At 61.7% G+C, this 18580-nt stretch overlaps 2 protein-coding genes across 2 annotated transcripts; one reads left to right on the plus strand and one right to left on the minus strand.

Moving 5' to 3' along the window:
• Positions 1-5804: 5804 nt before the first annotated feature.
• On the minus strand, positions 5805-14669 carry SEMA6C (semaphorin 6C). Its single transcript, XM_059871223.1, is given in 18 exon segments — positions 5805-7001; positions 7003-7271; positions 7633-7674; positions 7866-7921; positions 8014-8091; positions 8335-8481; positions 9583-9819; positions 10523-10678; positions 10761-10886; positions 11167-11384; positions 12605-12693; positions 12961-13083; positions 13160-13250; positions 13452-13553; positions 13688-13744; positions 13844-13901; positions 14075-14189; positions 14269-14669. Coding segments are annotated over 18 exon segments (2805 nt in total). The 5' UTR covers positions 14654-14669; the 3' UTR covers positions 5805-6545.
• Positions 14670-16517: 1848 nt separating this feature from the next.
• Positions 16518-18459, plus strand: NUDT17 (nudix hydrolase 17). The gene is made up of 8 exons (XM_059870868.1): positions 16518-16623; positions 16801-16923; positions 17015-17186; positions 17271-17296; positions 17372-17464; positions 17555-17653; positions 18007-18167; positions 18273-18459. Exons 1-8 carry the CDS (start codon positions 16555-16557, stop codon positions 18439-18441), a joined length of 912 nt encoding a protein of 303 aa, XP_059726851.1. The 5' UTR covers positions 16518-16554; the 3' UTR covers positions 18442-18459.
• The last annotated feature ends 121 nt before the right edge of the window (positions 18460-18580 follow it).

Consider the following 18580-nt stretch of genomic DNA (forward strand, 5'->3'; position numbering starts at 1 on the left):
ATTAGATGGAAATAAAGAGGTTTCCCGTTGTTCCTTGAGCCTTATTTTGACTGGGAAAACCCATTTAACTCGGTTCTAGGTGCAAATTCTTTTTGAGTAACCACAGTTTTTCTAATAACTCATCAAGTTAATTTTGTGCATTTGGGGAAACCCAAACTGCTGTTTCTCTGCAGTCTGAAAACTTTTTGGGAAGCTTTTTGGCCTCATCCTGCAAACACTTCTGCATGTGAGTAATTCTTTGGTCAAGTGGGACTGTTCACCTGGGTGAGTGTTTGCTTAGTAGTCAGAGAATAATTTTGAAATCCCAGATCCTGACATTCCCACCCAGAAAGGGCTCAGGAACAGCCCTGCCTGCTGCTCTGAGAGGTGAATTTTGCATTTCCCACGAGATGGCATCAGCAACTACTTTGATTGTAACAAAACCATTTAATTGAACGCTTCCAGATAAAGACTTTTCTTGTCTCTCTCTTGTTTTTAAGTGGGAACAAGGATCCTTAGCTGGGCTAAAGGGGAATCTGGTTCCAAGGTGCTGAAAACTCCAGGCTTGGGCTGTTTTCAGTGCCAGCCCAAATATTCTATGAAACAAACCTGATAAACTTGCTAAATCGAGTAAAAGAAGAGAGAAAAAGCAGATTGCAAGGGTTAATGAGAAGAACTTTAGGTGACCTTCCCTCTGTGTGCCTATAATCTGTTGATCTCCGAGGAACAGGATCTCTTTTTTTCCCTTTTAAAGAGGAATTGTGGGTTCTCTGCACTGAGCTTGCGCCCATTTAGGTAATTTCCTGCCCCATTCTTACATTGAATAGGAGCTACTATGGTCAATTGCAGGAAGAAACATTGTTTTGGGGCTGAGAAGGTTTGTTTGTCTCATTTCAGTCAATAAGCGTTGGGTTTGGGGTGATTGATTGATTTAATCCCGGTTCAAACTTAATTAAAGGAACACCGATGGATCCCAATAGAAACAACTTCATTCTTATTAAATTTTAAATGAAACACCGTGTCTGATGTTGCCAGAAGCAGTCCTTTATTTTAAAAATAAATAGCAAAAATAAATAAAATAAATAATAAATAATAAATAATAAATAATAAATAATAAATAAATAATAAATAATAAATAATAAATAATAAAAATCCATTGCAGAAATGAATTGACTGTAACATACAAACCTGGATAAATAGTTTAGAGTGAAACTGTCTCAAATGCTTCCTGTCCCCATGCTGGGGCTCTGACAACTCCTTCTCACAGAAAGGTTTCTGTTGTTTTTTTAAAATCATCTTTTATGCTGCTTGACCTTTAATTAACTTTGGATTTAGGAATTTGATAAAGTGGAAGTTTATCTCATCCCCGCACTTCTCAATTCCGTTCTCTTCCCCAAAGCTAAGCATTTTTTTTCTAGAGTCTAGAGACAAGTAATTTAAATTCTTGAAGCTGCTGGTGCCACAGCTCTGATTTGTTGACCCGTGGTGCTCGAGTGTTTTCCTCTCTGGCACCCAGCACAGGTCAGGTCCCAGTTTCCTGCCCTGGGAGCAGGATGCAGCCAAGGGAAGGGGCAGGGAAGGAAGCTCTGCAGAGCCAGGGCTGCTCAACTGCTGCCTCCAGTTCCAGAGCTTCTCATTTGTGTGCTGGGCATTATTCATGTGCACAAAATAAAATTATTAAGGCTGGAAAAGACCCCCAAGATCATCAATCAAACCTTGATGATCTTGGAGGTTGTTTGGACCTCCCAACTACGCTGGGTTTACCCCGAAACCTTTGTTTTGCTGAGCTGCAGTGGTGTTATTTTCTTTCTCCTGCTAAAACCTGCTGTATTCCCACATTGTTTTCCATAATCCCAGGAGTCTCAAGCCACACGCTCGAGCCTTTCCCCTTCAGTTTCTATTCAAGGAAGAGAGAAGGAAACCCTGGCTCTTTTCTCTGCTCTTTGCTTCATTTCCCAAGGCAAGAGGGAGGAAGTGGTGGAAACAGAAGGTGTGGGTTGTGCCACCCGAGTGCCACTGTGCCCAGAGCCACCTGTCCCTGCCAGGAGGAGCAGCCAGGTTCAGTTCCAGAAGGAAACATCCCAGCTCCTGAGTGCCACCTGTCCCTGCCAGGAGATGCAGCCAGGTTCAATTCCAGACAGACACATCCCAGCTCCTGAGTGCCACTGTCCCCAGAGCCACCTGTCCCTGCCAGGAGGAGCAGCCAGGTTCAGTTCCAGAAGGAAACATCCCAGCTCCTGAGTGCCACTGTCCCCAGAGCCACTGTCCCTGCCAGGAGGAGCAGCCAGGTTCAGTTCCAGACAGAAACATTCCAGCTCCTGAGTGCCACTGTCCCCAGAGCCACCTGTCCCTGCCAGGAGGAGCAGCCAGATTCAATTCCAGAAGGAAACATCCCAGCTCCTGAGTGCCACTGTCCCCAGAGCCACTGTCCCTACCTGGAGGAGCTGCCAGGTTCAATTCCAGACAGAAACATCCCAGCTCCTGAGTGCCACTGTCCCTGCCAGGAGGAGCAGCCAGGTTCAATTCCAGAAGGAAACATCCCAGCTCCTGAGTGCCACTGTCCCCAGAGCCACTGTCCCTGCCAGGAGGAGCAGCCAGGTTCAGTTCCAGACAGAAACATCCCAGCTCCTGAGTGCCACTGTCCCCAGAGCCACCTGTCCCTGCCAGGAGGAGCAGCCAGGTTCAATTCCAGACAGAAACATCCCAGCTCCTGAGTGCCACTGTCCCCAGAGCCACCTGTCCCTACCAGGAGGAGCAGCCAGGTTCAATTCCAGACAGAAACATCCCAGCTCCTGAGTGCCACTGTCCCCAGAGCCACTGTCCCTGCCAGGAGGAGAAGCCAGGTTCAGTTCCAGACAGAAACATCCCAGCTCCTGGGTGCCACTGTCCCCAGTGCCACTGTCCCTGCCAGGAGGAGCAGCCAGGTTCAATTCCAGACAGAAATATTCCAGCTCCTGAGTGCCACTGTCCCCAGAGCCACTGTCCCTGCCAGGAGGAGCAGCCAGGTTTAATTCCAGACAGAAATATTCCAGCTCCTCTGAGCTCCTGGGGTCTGAGGGCTGAGTGTCCGTGGGGCCACTTCAACCACTCTGGAATATTTTGGGTTTTTCCTGGAAACCCAAGGCCCTCAGGAGGAGAAATGCCAATTTGGCTGTTGTCTCTTTGGCAGAGGCCGATCCTTTATCCCGTGGGGAACGTCCCAGACTGGGATTAAATCCTCCAACCCATGAAACCCCAACCTGTTACTCCATCATTTACCCAAAACCTCATACTGGCCCATGAATATCAGCCTCAATCCACCTTGTGCTGCCATTAAAGTGCTCTGTAATCTCACTATTTTATGAGACAGATACAAATGGTGTCCAGCAAAGCAGGGCACAGCTCCAGAGCTCTGCTTTGTTTCCTCAGGGGATGTCATTCCCCAGCCTTGCCTACTACCGCCAATTCTTCCAGCGTGTCCCAGGGATACTCGATTATTTGGATTAACTTCGGGGCAGGAAAAGAGGATTAGGGAGCAGAGCAGCTCTGAGAGACGGGTTACATCAGTTCTGTCTGTTTCCAGACTTGCCCTGCTGAAAAACAATTTTCTAAAGCTGTTAATTATTCTGAATTATTTGCCAAATTGCTACAAATCATTCCTGGCTCGGGACCCACCAGGAAGACAAAGGGGGAACTGTTTAGGTGGTGCTACCTTCAGTCACTCACATGAGCTTTCTCCTCCCTGCTTGGCCAAACTCTGCCTTCCCAAAGCAAAAACTCATGTTTACAGATTTAAAATATTTATTCTCTGGAAATTTGCAGCTCTTGCATGTGCTTAAAGCTGCTTGGGAGCTTAGAGACAGGAATTATCCAGGAGAGCTTTCTGTTCCTCTCCTCACCCTGTCTGGGCTGGAAGTTCCATCAGTGAGCCTCAAAATGACACTTTATTTTTCCTCAAGTGATTCTTTTTAAGATGAAAATGTTTGACTTTGGATTCTGCCAGCCCCACTGGGGTGAAACACTTGGGTATTTCAGACTTGGGATTGCTAAGGAGGGGAACAAAGAGTGGATGATCCAAGGAACACAAGGTGGATACTCCTGAGCCCAGGGGTCTCTCTGTGCCAAACCTGGAGCTCAGGGGTTTTACTGGGATGACTCAGGATTCCCAGTAGGATCTGGGAATAATCCAGGTCTCAATAAAGCAGGAATTGCTCCTCATCCCTCTTGCAAGAGGAAAAATATTATTCTCATTTCCCTCCCAACTTTTCATCACTGGGAACTCTTTAATTTTCTTTGCACCTTGGTTCTGCCTCTTTCCAACCTTTGAAATTCATCCAGGTGGGATCTCACCTGCCTTCCCACATTTCCCTACGTGCTGTGGGAACACCCACCATGATGACACTGTCACCTCCTAATCCTGGCATTTATAAAGCAAAATTTCTCTTTTTTCCTCTCTTTTTGGTCAAATCTGGGGCTGTTCCTGCAGTGCCCCCTCCAGTCTTCACTTCCTGCCATGCCACAAAGTGCTTTGAAACCTTGACCGACAGAGATCCAGAGCTTTCCCTCAAAATTCCACCCAGCCAGGTGATCCAGGCTTATTCTGGGATGTCAATACCTGCATTGTTGGGAATGGGAAGAAATCCCACCCAGCTGGATTAGTGCTGAGCTGCCTGGGAATTCCAGCCTGAACACAGACCTTGTGCAAGGACCTGCAAATCCCAGGGACCAGATCTGGAATGGCAACAAAAATATTCTCCTGGTGTGTTGCTTTGGGTGTGGAAGGGATTTTTTTCCCTTTTATCCATGATTTTCTTCTTCCAAAATTGGTAATTTTTGGATTGAGGCAAGATCAAATGTTTGTCACATGGAGCATCTCACACTCTCAGGGAAAACCATCCCTCACCTGTTTGTTACAGGAAGAATTTGAGGGAATTTTTCATCAAAACACCCCAAATAAAAATTTCCTTGGTTTTACAATATTTAGGCAAATATTCTACTTCCCACACTGGCCAGTGCTGTAAACTGGTGGCACATGGAAATCCAGATATGACAGCCCAGGAGTCTGGTTGTCTTTGGAGATAAAAAGGTCACTTTTTTAAACTCAAATTTCCATTTTTAAAGAACTAAAACCTTTTTTACCATCCAGCTGATCTGTATTGTGCCTTCCCCACTGTCCCTCAGTTATTGCCATCCTTCTCCCCCAAACAGGTGATTTTGCTGAAAAATCCCTTCAGCTGGGGAAAAAACTTCCCCTTTGGAAGAGGAAATGAAAAATAAAAAGTCCGTGGAGCTCGTGGGAAGTGGTTTGGGTTATTTTGGGAGGAAATAAAGCTGAGGATGTTGTCACCTTTTGAGGGGAATCCCCTGGTTTAATTTCTGGTAATATCCATCTACCAAAGCTGACCAAAACTGATCTCTGCCTGGAATTCCAACCCAGCTCTTCCACAGAAAAACACCAGGAGCTTTTTAAGCCAAAAGCAGCATTTTTTTGGTCAGTAAATTCCCTCCCACGGGAGGCCAGGCCGGGCTGTGCCGTGTCAGGGATTTTCCTGCCCGCGCCTCCTCCGGCCTCGCGCCGTTCCCGAGGAGAACCCTGCCTGTCTGTCCTCTCATCAGCGCACTTTGGGGTTAATTAGCAGACTTTGGGGTTAATTGGACACGTGTTTGCCTCCTGGCTGCAGTAACCACCCCCATCCCTTTCCTGGGACAAATCTAATTCTTTGATTAATCTGGATTTTTATCCCATTGTTTGGATCCCTGAGTGCTGGGACAAGAACACAAATGCTTGGCCCCCCCCTTTTTCCACCCAGGGAAAATGCTTTGGAATGCAGAAATTTCAATTTAAATTTGGTTTTTGTTCTGTATTTTTTATTAAAATCCTGTGCCACTGTTGCAGTGCCCCATCCCAGCCCTGGTCCTACACAGTAGGATGGGCTGGGCCATGTGTCCCCCTTCCTGGTGTCCCCAAGTGGGGGGGGGGTGACAGCAACTCCCATCCCCCCTGAACAGAAAATAAATTAGAAAGAATTTAAAAAAAAAAGCAAAACCAGGGGGATGGGAGACATGGAGACCTTGTCACTGCAGTGTGGGGACACTGTCACCTGTCACCCTGCTGGGGGCTGTCCTGGTGACATGGGGACAGAGAGCTGGGGCGGTGGGGACCCTGCACCCTGGGGAAGGTGACACTCTGGTGTCCTGGGAGGGTCTCAGGTGACACTCGGGGTCCTGGGAGGGTCTCAGGTGACACTCGGGGTCCCCCAGGTGCAGTTGGGGTGTCCCGGGAGGGTCTCAGGTGACACTCAGGGTCTCGGGAGGGTCTCAGGTGACGCTCAGGGTCCCCCAGGTGCAGTTGGGGTGTCCCGGGAGGGTCTCAGATGACACTCAGGGTCCCCCAGGTGCAGTTGGGGTGTCCTGGGAGGGTCTCAGGTGACACTCGGGGTCCCGGGAGGGTCTCAGGTGACACTCGGGTGTCTCGGGAGGGTCTCAGGTGACGCTCAGGGTCCCCCAGGTGCAGTTGGGGTGTCCCGGGAGGGTCTCAGGTGACACTCGGGGTCCCCCAGGTGCAGTTGGGGTGTCCCGGGAGGGTCTCAGGGCCGCCCCGGGGCCGCGGGCAGCAGCAGCGGCTTGGGGAGCAGGGGGGGCTTCATGGACAGCGAGCGCTCCAGGGCTCCGGGCCGGGGTCCCCAGGATGTCCCCCCCGGTGTCCCCAGCGAGTGCATGCGGGTGAGACCCCTCGGCGGCCCGGGGGGGCTCACGGGGGTCCCCCCCAGCGAGTAGCTCTGTGCCAGCGGCCGCCGCGGGGCCGGGGGGCTGTCGGGGGGCACGTCCAGGCGCACCGGAGCCCGGTCGTGGGGGCCGAAGGGGGGCGCGGGGCCCGCGGCGCGGGGCAGCACCCGGTTGGCGAAGGATCCGGTGCCCGGGGGGGTCACGGGCCACGCCGAGCCCCCGGGCAGCCGCTGCAGCATCTCCTCCCGCACCGCCCTGCCCGGCGGCCCCGGCCCGGGGGGCTCCGCGGGGCTGCGCCGGGGCTCCCGGTCCCGGGGGGGCGCGGGCCGGGGGCAGCGCGGGGGGCTCGGGCTCGGTGCCGCTCCCGTCCTGCGGCGGCAGCGCGGGGTAGAGGCGGGGGACGGGCGGCTGGGTCGGGGTCCGTGGGGCGCACGGCGGCTCCGGGGGGGTTTTGGGGACGGCGGGGCGCCAGCAGGTGGCCAGCAGCCCGGTGGCCAGGGCACCCACGGCGAAGGCGCCCAGCACGCAGCCCACGAGCACCGGCACCGGCACCGTCGCTTCGGCAGCCGGCCCGGGGTGCCGGACCCCTGCGGGACCTCCCGTCAGCCCGGTGTCCCCCCCTAGAGACCCCCCAGTCTCGCTCACAGTCCTGGGGTCCCCCCTCCCACAGTCCTCCTGTCCCTGGGGTCCTCTCTTGTCCCCCCTCCTCCTGTTCCTGGGGTCCCTCCTGGTCACTGGGGTCCCCCCACCCCAGGGTCCTTCCCCTTCCCTGGGGTCCCTCTTCCACCCTTGGGATCGTTATCCCACCCCAGGGGTCCCTCTCCTGTCCCTGGGGGTCTCGTACTTGTCTCTTGGACACCACAGTCCCTTCCCAGTCCTTGGTGCCCCCTCCCCAGACTCTGTGACACCCCTCCCTGGTCCCCAGGGTACTCAGACAATGTCACCGACCGTGGGCCAGATCTCCATCCTCGTCATGGTCCCCTGCAGCCCCTGTGGGAGCAGAGCAGGATCAGGCCAGGTCCCCCCTGTGTCCATCCGTGTCCCCTCCCCATCCTCTGGCATCACCCACGTGTGCCAGAGCCACCCCAGTGTCACCGTGGTGCCACCTGCATCCCCCCATGACCTCGTGTCTCCAGAAATCCCCAAACATTCCCAGTGTCCCCCGTGCTCCCCCACTTCACCTTGGCAGGTCCCGCTGATCCCGAGGGATCCCTCCATGTCCTGCTGGAAGCCACTCCTGGGACACACAGGGGACATCACCCTCTGTCCCCAGCGCGTCCCCACACGGGGCAGGGCCCCAGGAGGTCGGGGATGGGAGGGACAACTCACGGAAGGTCCTCAGAGAAGGGGACACAGCCCCTGGAGGGCAGCCAGACACAGTAGGGGTCTCGGGCAGCCAGGCAGCTCCTGCGGGGACAGGGGGACACAGCTGCCATCCATGTCCGTGTGCCCGTGTGTGCCCCTGTCCCCTCCCCTGCCCTCGTGCCCTTGGACACTTCCACGACCTTGCACATCCTTGTGTCCCTGTGCCTTTGCACGCTCCTGTGTCTCCGTGCCCTCCCACGTTCCCGTTCCCGTGCGCATCCCCGTTCCCTCCCGCCCCTTTTCCGTCACCCCCCGCCCCCCGAGCCCCCGCCCGGCCCCGCTCACCCTCGGCAGGAGCCGTGGCGGCCGCAGCGGCTCAGGGGCAGCCGCAGCAGGCACCCGGCGAAGGCCACGAGCAGCTCCCGGCCCGGCAGGTGCAGCTCCAGCCCCAGCACCCGGCTGGGGACCCCGGACCCCCGTGGGCTGTGGCACCTGCACCCGAGAGCCCCGGGGTCAGCACAGCCCCCCTGACACCCCCAGACCCCCGTGGGCTGCGGCACCCGAGAGCCCCGGGGTCAGCACAGCCCCCCTGACACCCCCAGACCCCCGTGGGCTATGGCACCCGAGAACACATGGGGTCAGCACAGCCCCCCTGGCACCCCCAGACCCCCGTGGGCTGTGGCACCCGAGAGCCCCGGAGTCAGCACAGACCCCCTGACACCCCCAGACCCCCGTGGGCTGTGGCACCCGAGAGCCCCGGGGTCAGCACAGCCCCCCTGAAACCCCCAGACCCCCGTGGGCTATGGCACCCGAGAGCCCCCGGGGTCAGCACAGCCCCCCTGGCACCCCCAGACCCCCGTGGGCTGTGGCACCCGAGAGCCCCGGGGTCAGCACAGCCCCCCTGAAACCCCCAGACCCCCGTGGGCTGTGGCACCTGAGAACACATGGGGTCAGCACAGCCCCCTTGGCACCCCCAGACCCCCGTGGGCTGTGGCATCTGACAGCACCCATGGTCAGCACAGCCCCCCTGACACCCCCAGACCTTCGTGGGCTGTGGCACCTGAGAGCCCCTGGGGTCGGCACAGCCCCCCTGACACCCCCAGACCCCCGTGGGCTGCGGCACCCGAGAGCCCCGGGGTCAGCACAGCCCCCCTGACACCCCCAGACCCCCGTGGGCTGTGGCACCTGAGAACACATGGGGTCAGCACAGCCCCCCTGACACCCCCAGACCCCCGTGGGCTGTGGCATCCGAGAGCCCCCGGGGTCAGCCCAGCCCCCCTGACACCCCCAGACCCCCATGGGCTGTGGCACCCGAGAGCCCCCGGGGTCAGCACAGCCCCCCTGACACCCCCAGACCCCCGTGGGCTGTGGCACCCGAGAGCCCCCGGGGTCAGCACAGCCCCCCTGGCACCCCCAGACTCCTGTGGGCTGTGGCACCTGAGAACATCTGGGGTCAGCACAGCCCCCCTGACACCCCCAAACCCCGCATCACTCACAGCCCCCACAGTGCCCAGGACCCACCCCCAGGCCCCCCAAGCACCCCTCAGTGCCCACCAGCCCCCTCCAGCACCCCCCAAGACCCCCAGCCCTCACCGCCCGGGGTCGTAGAGGCTGATCTCCTCCAGCAGCACTGTCCTGGCACTGCTGTCCCTGCTGTCCCCCAGCTCTCGGGTGTCCCTCGGTGCCGGGGTCCCCCCGGGGGGCTGCGTGGCCTCGGGGCTCTGTGCAGCTGCCAGGACCTTGAGGAGCCGCCCGTCCTCGGCGCCCAGGAACAGCACGGTCTGGTTCCCGCGGGGCCCCGCGCCCGTGTCCACGGCCAGCTGGGTCAGCCTGCGGCAGGACACAGCCTCGTAAAGCCGGGCTTAGGGGCTTGTAAAGCCAGGCTCAGGGGCTTCCTGCACCCTCCCGTGGTCCCACACACCCTTCACAGGAGCCTTGCACGAGGACCATCCCCACCCTGCAGCGCCTGGACCTCCTCACATGAACTATTCCCTGTCCCCACAGCCAGGCACTCCACAAATCCATCACTTTTTATTGCCTTTTAACTAATTCACCCTTTTCCGCAGCAGAGAGGAAATAGTTCAGATCTCTTGATGGGATGTTTTTCTTTCAATTTTTTCTGGTTGTAAATGTTTAGGGGGGGGAAAAAATCACCTAATATCTCACTCTTAAAAGGAAGGACAGAAATGCGTTCCCTTGTGACACCTTGGCTAAGTGGACTGTCTAAATATAAAATATATAAATATATAAATATAAAATTACATAAATGCATAAATATTTATATTTTTATATAAATATAAATATAAATATATAGATATATCTAAAGATACCAGGAAAAAGGGCAGTAATGCAGCTTACAATGCACCATGGTGATTTAGGAAAACCAACTTCTTATGGCATCTCACTTCTTAAGTCCATCCCACCTCCGAGGCCACCCTGTCCCTGAGGCCACCCTGTCCCCAAGACCACCCTGTCCCCAAGACCACCCTGTCCCTGAGGCCACCCTGTCCCCAAGGCCACCCTGTCCCTGCACCTGGTGCCGGTGTGGGTGAAGAGGGGCCTCCCTCCCACGGGTCCCACAGCTCCGTGCAGCAGCGGGTGCTCCTTGGCGAACACCAACGTCTCATCAGGGAAGTCCCCAGAGGTGACAACGCCAGCAGCAGGTCCCATCCCGGCACAGCAGCCCGGCCTGCGGCACAGCTGGTGTGGGGATGCAATTTCTGCGGCACCTGGGGGTGTCCTGGTGTGGGTGGGGGTACCTGGGTGGGTACCTGGGCTGAGGGACCCTGTCCTCTGGCACCGGGGTCCAGGTGGTCCCGCGGGGCTCGGCGAAGGGACCCTCGAAGGAGCGCTCCACATCTGCCAGGTAGAAGGCGCAGACGGCCGAGCCGGGGATGCTGTGGTGACAGCAGGGAGGGACAGGATGGCTTTGGTCTGACCAGGGCCCCTCCGTGTCCCTGGTGTGTCCCCAGGCTCTGTTTCTCTGTGTGTGTCCCCTCTGTGTCCCCATTTGAGTCCATCCTCATGTCCCCCTGGGCAAGCCCCTCTCTGTGTCCCCATGTCCACATGTGAGTCCTTACTCATGTCACCATCACCCTGTCCCCACATCCCATCTCCCCCTGTCCCCAGGTCCCCACGACCCCACATCCCAGTGTCCCCGTGTCCCCATGTCCCTGCCTGTTGGGTTGGGTGCCAAAGAGGGCGAGCACAGCGGGGCGCCCGTGCAGGCTCTGGGGCGGTGTCACGGCCTCCAGGACATCGAAGTAGAAGACGGTGTCCCCAGGGACGGAGCACTGCAGCCGCACCTTCAGGAAGGACGTCCAGCGCCGCTCCAGCACCCGCGGGGACCCGCCACGGTCATTGCGGCACACCCGGGCCACCCGGGCCACCAGCACCTGCATGGGAACCGGCTCAGCACCTGGGCACCCGGGGTCAGCACCTGGACACCCTCAGGGTCACCACCTGGGCCACCCGGGCCACCAACACCTGCACGGGAACCGGCTCAGCACCTGGACACCCGGGGTCAGCACCTGGACACCCTCAGGGTCACCACCCAGACACCTGGGCACCCTCAGGGTCACCACTTGGGCCACCCGGGCCACCAGCACCTGCACGGGAACCGGCTCAGCACGTGGGCACCCGGGGTCAGCACCTGGGCACCCTCAGGGTCACCACCTGGGCCACCTGGGCCACCAGCACCTGCACAGGAACCGGCTCAGCACCTGGGCACCGGGGGTCAGCACCTGGGCACCCTCAGGGTCACCACCCAGACACCCTCAGGGTCACCACCCAGACACCCTCATGGTCACCACCCAGACACCTGGACACCCTCAGGGTCACCACTTGGGCCACCCGGGCCACCAGCACCTGCACGGGAACCGGCTCAGCACCTGGACACCCGGGGTCAGCACCTGGACAACCTCAGGGTCACCACCCAGACACCTGGACACCCTCAGGGTCACCACCCAGACACCCTCATGGTCACCACCCAGACACCTGGACACCCTCAGGGTCACCACCTGGGCCACCTGGGCCACCAACACCTGCATGGGAACCGGCTCAGCACCTGGACACCTGGGGTCAGCACCTGGGCACCCTCAGGGTCACCACCCAGACACCCTCATGGTCACCACCCAGACGCCTGGACACCCTCAGGGTCACCACCTGGGCCACCCGGGCCACCAGCACCTGCACGGGAACCGGCTCAGCACCTGGACACCTGGGGTCAGCACCTGGACACCCTCAGGGTCACCACCCAGACACCCTCATGGTCACCACCCAGACACCTGGACACCCTCAGGGTCACCACCCAGACACCCTCAGGGTCACCAGCTGGGCCACCCGGGCCACCAGCACCTGCACGGGAACCGGCTCAGCACCTGGGCACCCGGGGTCAGCACCTGGACACCCTCAGGGTCACCACCCAGACACCCTCAGGGTCACCACCTGGGCACCCTCAGGTTCACCACCCAGGACACCTGGGCACACCTGGGCATCTCCCAGGCATCTCAGGCTGGCACCTGGGGGGCACCCATCCTGGTGAGGGGCTCAGGAGTCTCCCCTGCCTCCACCCCAGGGTGGGGGGTCCCCCTGTGCCCCCTGTCCCCGCACCCACCTTGCCCAGGGCGCTGAGCTCCACTGCCACCTCCCTGAAGAAGAAGTAGACGTAGGGGCCGTAGGGCAGCACCTGGACAAAGTGGGGTTCTGGGGGGGGCAAGGGGAGGTTGGAGGGACCATCAGCTCCTGCCACCTCCTGTCCTTGTCCCACACCCCCTCCTCTGCATCCTGCCCCCCTGTACCCCCAGACTGCAGCCCTGCACCCCCCAACCCCATCCCCACATCCCCCTGCCCCACTCTGCCTCATCCCTCCACACCTGTAACCCCTACCCCACGCCCTCCTACACCCCTGTACCCCCATCCCACCCCCCCAGACCCCTCCAGACCCCCCCAGACCCCCCCATTTCGGGGTACCCTGCAGCCAGCGCGAGCTGTACTTGAGGGTGCGCAGGGGAGCCTGCCCGGGGCTCAGGCTGCGGTAGATCACGGCATCACTCGCCTGGAAATCGGCCACCGTGGCCGAGTACAGGCTGCCATCTGCGGGGGGGGACACACCGGGTCACCCCCGTGCCCCCCCGGCCCACCCGTGCCCCCCCACCTGCCCAGCACCCACCGACAAAGACGGCCACGATGCTTTGCTTGGCATCGAAGGGACACCGGGCTTGGCCACTGACCTCGTCACCCTGCTGTGCCAGGCTGCTCACCTTGGGGGGGGGACACGCCCAGAGGCCGTGAGACCCCCCTCAAATACTCAGCACCCACTTTGTGCCATCCCCAACCCCAGCACGGACATGGCTGAGAACCTCCGTGCTCTGGGAATCGCCCTGCTGGGGCTGAGACCCCCCCAGGCACCCCCAGAAGGCTGCGAGCCCCCCCCCCCATTTCGGGGGTCCCGGGCCCCCCACCTGGTAGATGCGGCACAGGGGGCTGAAGGCGTTGGTGCCACAAGCCAGGAGGGTCTCGCCGTCGCGGGGCACCAGCACCCGGATGTAGTTGTGACACTCGTCCTGTGGGGGGGACACAGGTGACCCTGGCGTCGCCACCTTCTCATGCCCTGAGCCTTGTTTGCCCCGCCCTTTGTACCTTCAAACCCCGCACCCCAAATTCCTGCACCCCAAACCCCCCCTCCACACCCCCTCACCTGCCGCCGGCCCCGCATGGCGCAGTTCTCCCTGTCCTGCGTCTCCCAGGTGAGGTGCTGCCAGGTGAGACGTGCCAAGGGGTGGGTGGGCACGGGGATCCTCGCCCCCCTGTGTGCCCCCCTTGTCCCCAGGGTCGCTGTCCCCGTCCCCCTTACCCGCTGCGGGTACAGCGTCCCCTTGTCCTGCCGCAGGTCGAAGGCGTAGATGTGGTCCCTGGGGGGGGGGAGGTGAGTGTGCAAGGGGACACGGGGACAACACGCACAGGGGACAGCGGGATCACGCACTGACAGGGGCGTAGGAGCGTGCAAATCCTTGCACAAGCGCACATAAGGATGCTCAACACCGGAGCCGTGTCCCGGCACACCGGCGAGCCTGGCCGCGCTCACCGGGCGGCCACGAAGAGCGTCCCGTTGAGCCGCAGCATGCGCTGGAAGTCCAGGCCGAGCCGAGCCGTGCCGTTGTTCCCCCGGAGACCCCCAAAACGCGGGTAGGCGGCGGTGGCTGCGGAGTGGGAGGGCGCGGTGAGACCCCCGGCATCCCCCGAGCCCCCCCCCGGGGCTGCCCCCCGAGCCCCGCTCACCTGCCAGCCCCACGGTGCTGCGAGCCACCAGGTCCCGCGGGAAGGACTGGGCGGGGGTCCCGGCGAGGAGGAGGAGGAGGAGGAGGACGAAGAGCAGCGGGACCCCCGGCATCGCGGGTGGGGCTGAGAGCGACCCCCCCGCCCCGCCCCGGGCTGCGAGCGGGGGGAAACTGAGGCGCGGGGATGGGGGGTGGAGTGGGGACAGTGTGGGGACAGCGCTCCCAGTGTCCCCAGTCCTCTCAGTGGTCCCCATTTCCCCCTGTTCCAATGTTCCTGTCCCAAAGTCCCCAGTGCTCCCAGTGCTCCCAGTGCTCCCAGTGCTCCCAGTGCTCCGGGAGCTGCTGCCACCAGTGCCGGGACATTTCCCCCAGCACAGGAGCCCCATTGTACAGCACCCACCCGCACCGCCCCAGCACCCCCAAAACACCCCCCTACACCCCGACCCCGCACCCCGAGTACCCCCAGGACACCCTCACAACACTCAGCGTCCCACCCAAAAACACCCCAAAACCGCCCCGTCCCCAAACTCCATGGCCCCATACAGCGCCCTACACACCCCCTGCCCCAACACCCCTCAACACCTAGCGTACACCCCAAAACCACCCCAAACCCACCCCAAACCCACCCCAAAACCACTCCAAAACTACCCCAAAACCACCCCCCGCCCCAACACCCCACAACACCCAGCCTTCACCCCAAAACCACCCCAAACCCACTCCAAAACTACCCCAAAACCACTCCAAAACTACCCCAAAACCACCCCCAACCCACCCCAAATTCACCCCAAACCACCCCAAACCCACCCCAAACCCACCCCAAAACCACTCCAAAACTACCCCAAAACCACCCCCCGCCCCAACACCCCACAACACCCAGCCTTCACCCCAAACCACCCCAAACCCACCCCAAAATCACCCCAAAACCACTCCAAAACTACCCCAAAACCACCCCCCGCCCCAACACCCCACAACACCCAGCCTTCACCCCAAAACCACCCCAAACCCACCCCAAACCCACCCCAAACCCACTCCAAAACTACCCCAAAACCACCCCCCGCCCCAACACCCCTCAACACCCAGCCTACACCCCAAAACCACCCCAAACCCACCCCAAAATCACCCCAAACCACCCCAAATTCACCCCAAACCACCCCAAACTCACCACAACCCCCCCCCCTCCCACCCCTCCACCACCCCCTGCCCCAACATCCCCCCAACCCCCGCCCCTCCCGACCCCTCGGCGCTCGGTACCGGCTCCGCTCCCCGCTCGGTCCCGAGCGGCTCCGCCCCGGAACGGGCCGGGACCGGGCACCGGCCGGAGCGGGGCCGGGGGGCGGGACCGGGGACCCCCGTGGGGACCGCACAGCCCCCGCCGCGGGACCGGGGCTCCCCCCGCGGCCAGCCTATAGATAGGCGTTAATCCCCGTTAATGAGATGATCCTCATTAACTGCCGGGGGGGGGGGTTGGGGTGGGGGGGGGGTTTGCACGCGCGTGTGCGCGGCTGTGACACCCCCCCCCTCGTCGGTGCGCGCTCCCGCGTGTAACCGCCGCGCGCGTGCGGTGTGGCGGCCACCCGTGTGTCCCCTCTCTGTCCCCAGAACGAGGATTTGTCACCCGCACCGTGGCGTGGCCACTGGACTCGCCCGAGTGGCCACCGAGAGCTGCTGGGGGTTACTGGGACGTACTGGGAGCACTGAGCTGCCCCCCGGTGCTCCCGCTCAGGCTCCGGTGTCCCCGAGTGTCACCGGGGAGCCTGGGGACATGGCAGGGGTGGGGGACGCTGGGGACACCCCCGAGGCTCGGGGGGATGGCGGGGGTCCCGAGGGGGCGGGCAGGGGGTGACATCTGCTGGCATGGCCTGGGATGGCACCGCTCGGGGACAGAGGGGGGCGATGTCGCCGGAGCGATGGTGGCAGCCCTGGGGACACAGCGGTGTCGCCGGAGTGTTGGTCGTGTCCCTGAGGGGTGGCAGGTGACAGTGTCTCCAGTGGGGGAACGCGGAGGACACGGACACGCGCAGGACACACGGGGACACAGACAGGACACACGGGGGACACAGACAGGACACACAGGGACACACGGGGACACACAGAGGACACAGGACACACACAGGACACACACAGGACACACGGGGGACACAGAACTGTCCCCAATCTCGGTGACCTCCCGAGGGCGGGGCCATTCCCGGCGGTTCCTGCAGGGGGCGCAATCCCCGGCTCGGCTGAGGCCCCGCCCCCGGAAGGCGTCAAGCCCCGCCCACCTTCCCAGGAGACCCCGCCCCCCGTCATGGCGGGCGCGCGCGTGCTCGTGCACGTGCGGCGCGCGGGGGCGGGGGGGGCGGCGGCGTTCGGGAAGGTCCGGGGGGCACCGGGGGCACCGGGGGGCACCGGGGGGCAATGGCGGGGTCTGGGGACTGTGGGGGTACCGGGGCGGTCAGTGCAGGGCGGGGGGAGCGGCCACTGCGGCGGTGCGGTGACAGCGCGGTGACAGCGCGGTGACAGCGCGGTGACAGTGACAGCGGTGTCCCCGCAGAGTGTCACCGGCGTGTTCTGCCCCGCGCACACGGACGTGGCCCTGGTGAGCTGCGGGCTGGAGCGCGGCCGCTTCCTCATCTCTGATGTCGCCTTCCCTGGCTCCACCGTCACCGTCCTCAAGGTGCGCGGGGCCACCAGCCCCGGTGTCACCACCGGTGCCACCGCGTCCCCTCGGGGAACCAGGGCACCCCTGACATCCCCTGTCCCCGCAGAGACCCCCCTTCTGCCCCGCCAAGCTGGGAGGGGACACGCCGGGTGACCGGGGGGGACACGCGGGGGTGGTCGCAGCGGTGGCCGTGCTGCTGGAGGCCACCTGCGGCCACGTCCTGCTGACCCGCCGGGCCACCACCCTGCGCCACTTCCCCAACGTTTGGGTGCCACCAGGTGAGCGCGAGGACGGGGGACAGCAGCTCGGGGGGGGGGGGACAGGTGTTTTGGGGTCCCCTGACTTTTGTCCCCCCCACTCAGGTGGGCACTTGGAGCCTGGAGAAGAGGTGAGGTGACAGCACGGGGAGGGCAGGGGGTGCCCAGGTGAGTGTGGGGACACCTGTGACCCCCCGAACCCCCAGCTGGTGGCCGCGGGTCTACGGGAGCTGGCCGAGGAGACAGGGCTGCACCTGGAGCCTGGAACCTTCTCCTGGCACCTGCTCGGCCTCTGGGAGGTAACGACCTCCCCCCTAACCCGGGGCTGGGCAGGGGGTGACACCACCAGGTGGCCGCCCTGCCCCACGGGTCACTCCTGCTCCCCGCAGTCCCTGTTCCCCCCCTCGCTGAGCTGGGGGCCACCGCGGTGCCACCACATTGTCACCTACCTGGGGCTGCGCTCGGCCGAGCCCCGCCAGCGGCTGCAGGTGGGGGCACCTCCGGGGGCGGGGGTCACCTCCAAGGGGGTCCCTCCCTGGGTGGGGTCCCTCCGTGGGTGAGGTCCCTCCGTGGGTGGGGGGCCCCTCTTCTTGTGCAGTCCCTCCCTGGGTGGGGGTCCCTCCCTGGGTGGGGTCCCTCCGTGGGTGGGGGGCCCCTCTTCTTGTGCAGTCCCTCTCTGGGTGGGGGTCTCTCTGAAGGTGGGGGTCCCTCCATGGCCGGGCTGTTCCTCCCCTGACAGTCCCTCCTGAGGCTGGGGTCCCTCCGGGGGTGGGGGTCCCTGTCGAGGTTGGGGTTCCCCCCACCGTGGGGGTCTCTCCCTCCACGAGGGGTCCATGCCCAGGCCCGCCTGTGCCCGAGCCCGTGTGAGGTCAGCGCCGTGGCCTGGCTGGAGCCTCGGCTCCTGGAGGCCATCGCTGCCACCGAGGATGGAGCCGAAGGACCGGGATCGGGATCGGGACCGGGATCGGGATCATTCCCCAGAGAGCTGCCGGCCACCGTGGGGTGAGACCCCCCTGCCACCGTGGGGACAGCGACACGAGGCTGGAGAGCCCCTGGGGCTGCCCAGCCTCGCCATGGCCCCGTTCCTGAGCCCGTTCCCCGTGCCAGGATCACGGAGCTGAGCCCCGACGGCTTCCGCAGCTCCCGGATTCCCACCGGGATCCTCCTGCGCCGGGCCCCGGCCCGCGGCCCCGACCTGGAGCGCGTCAGCACCGGCACCAAATTCGCGCTGGGGCGGTGGCGGGCGGGGCCCGGCCGGGGGGAGGAGCGGGAATAAAATTCCAGCGGGATCCCAGCCCGTCCTGGAGTGGGGTTTCCGTGGTTTCGGGTGGATTCCAGGGGAATGGAGAGGGTACACCCCCTTCCTCGGGCTGTTGGGATGGGGACACGGGATGGGACACAGAATGGGACACAGA

Source organism: Haemorhous mexicanus, chromosome 31, assembly GCF_027477595.1.
Source record: "Haemorhous mexicanus isolate bHaeMex1 chromosome 31, bHaeMex1.pri, whole genome shotgun sequence".
Lineage (NCBI taxonomy): Eukaryota > Metazoa > Chordata > Aves > Passeriformes > Fringillidae > Haemorhous > Haemorhous mexicanus.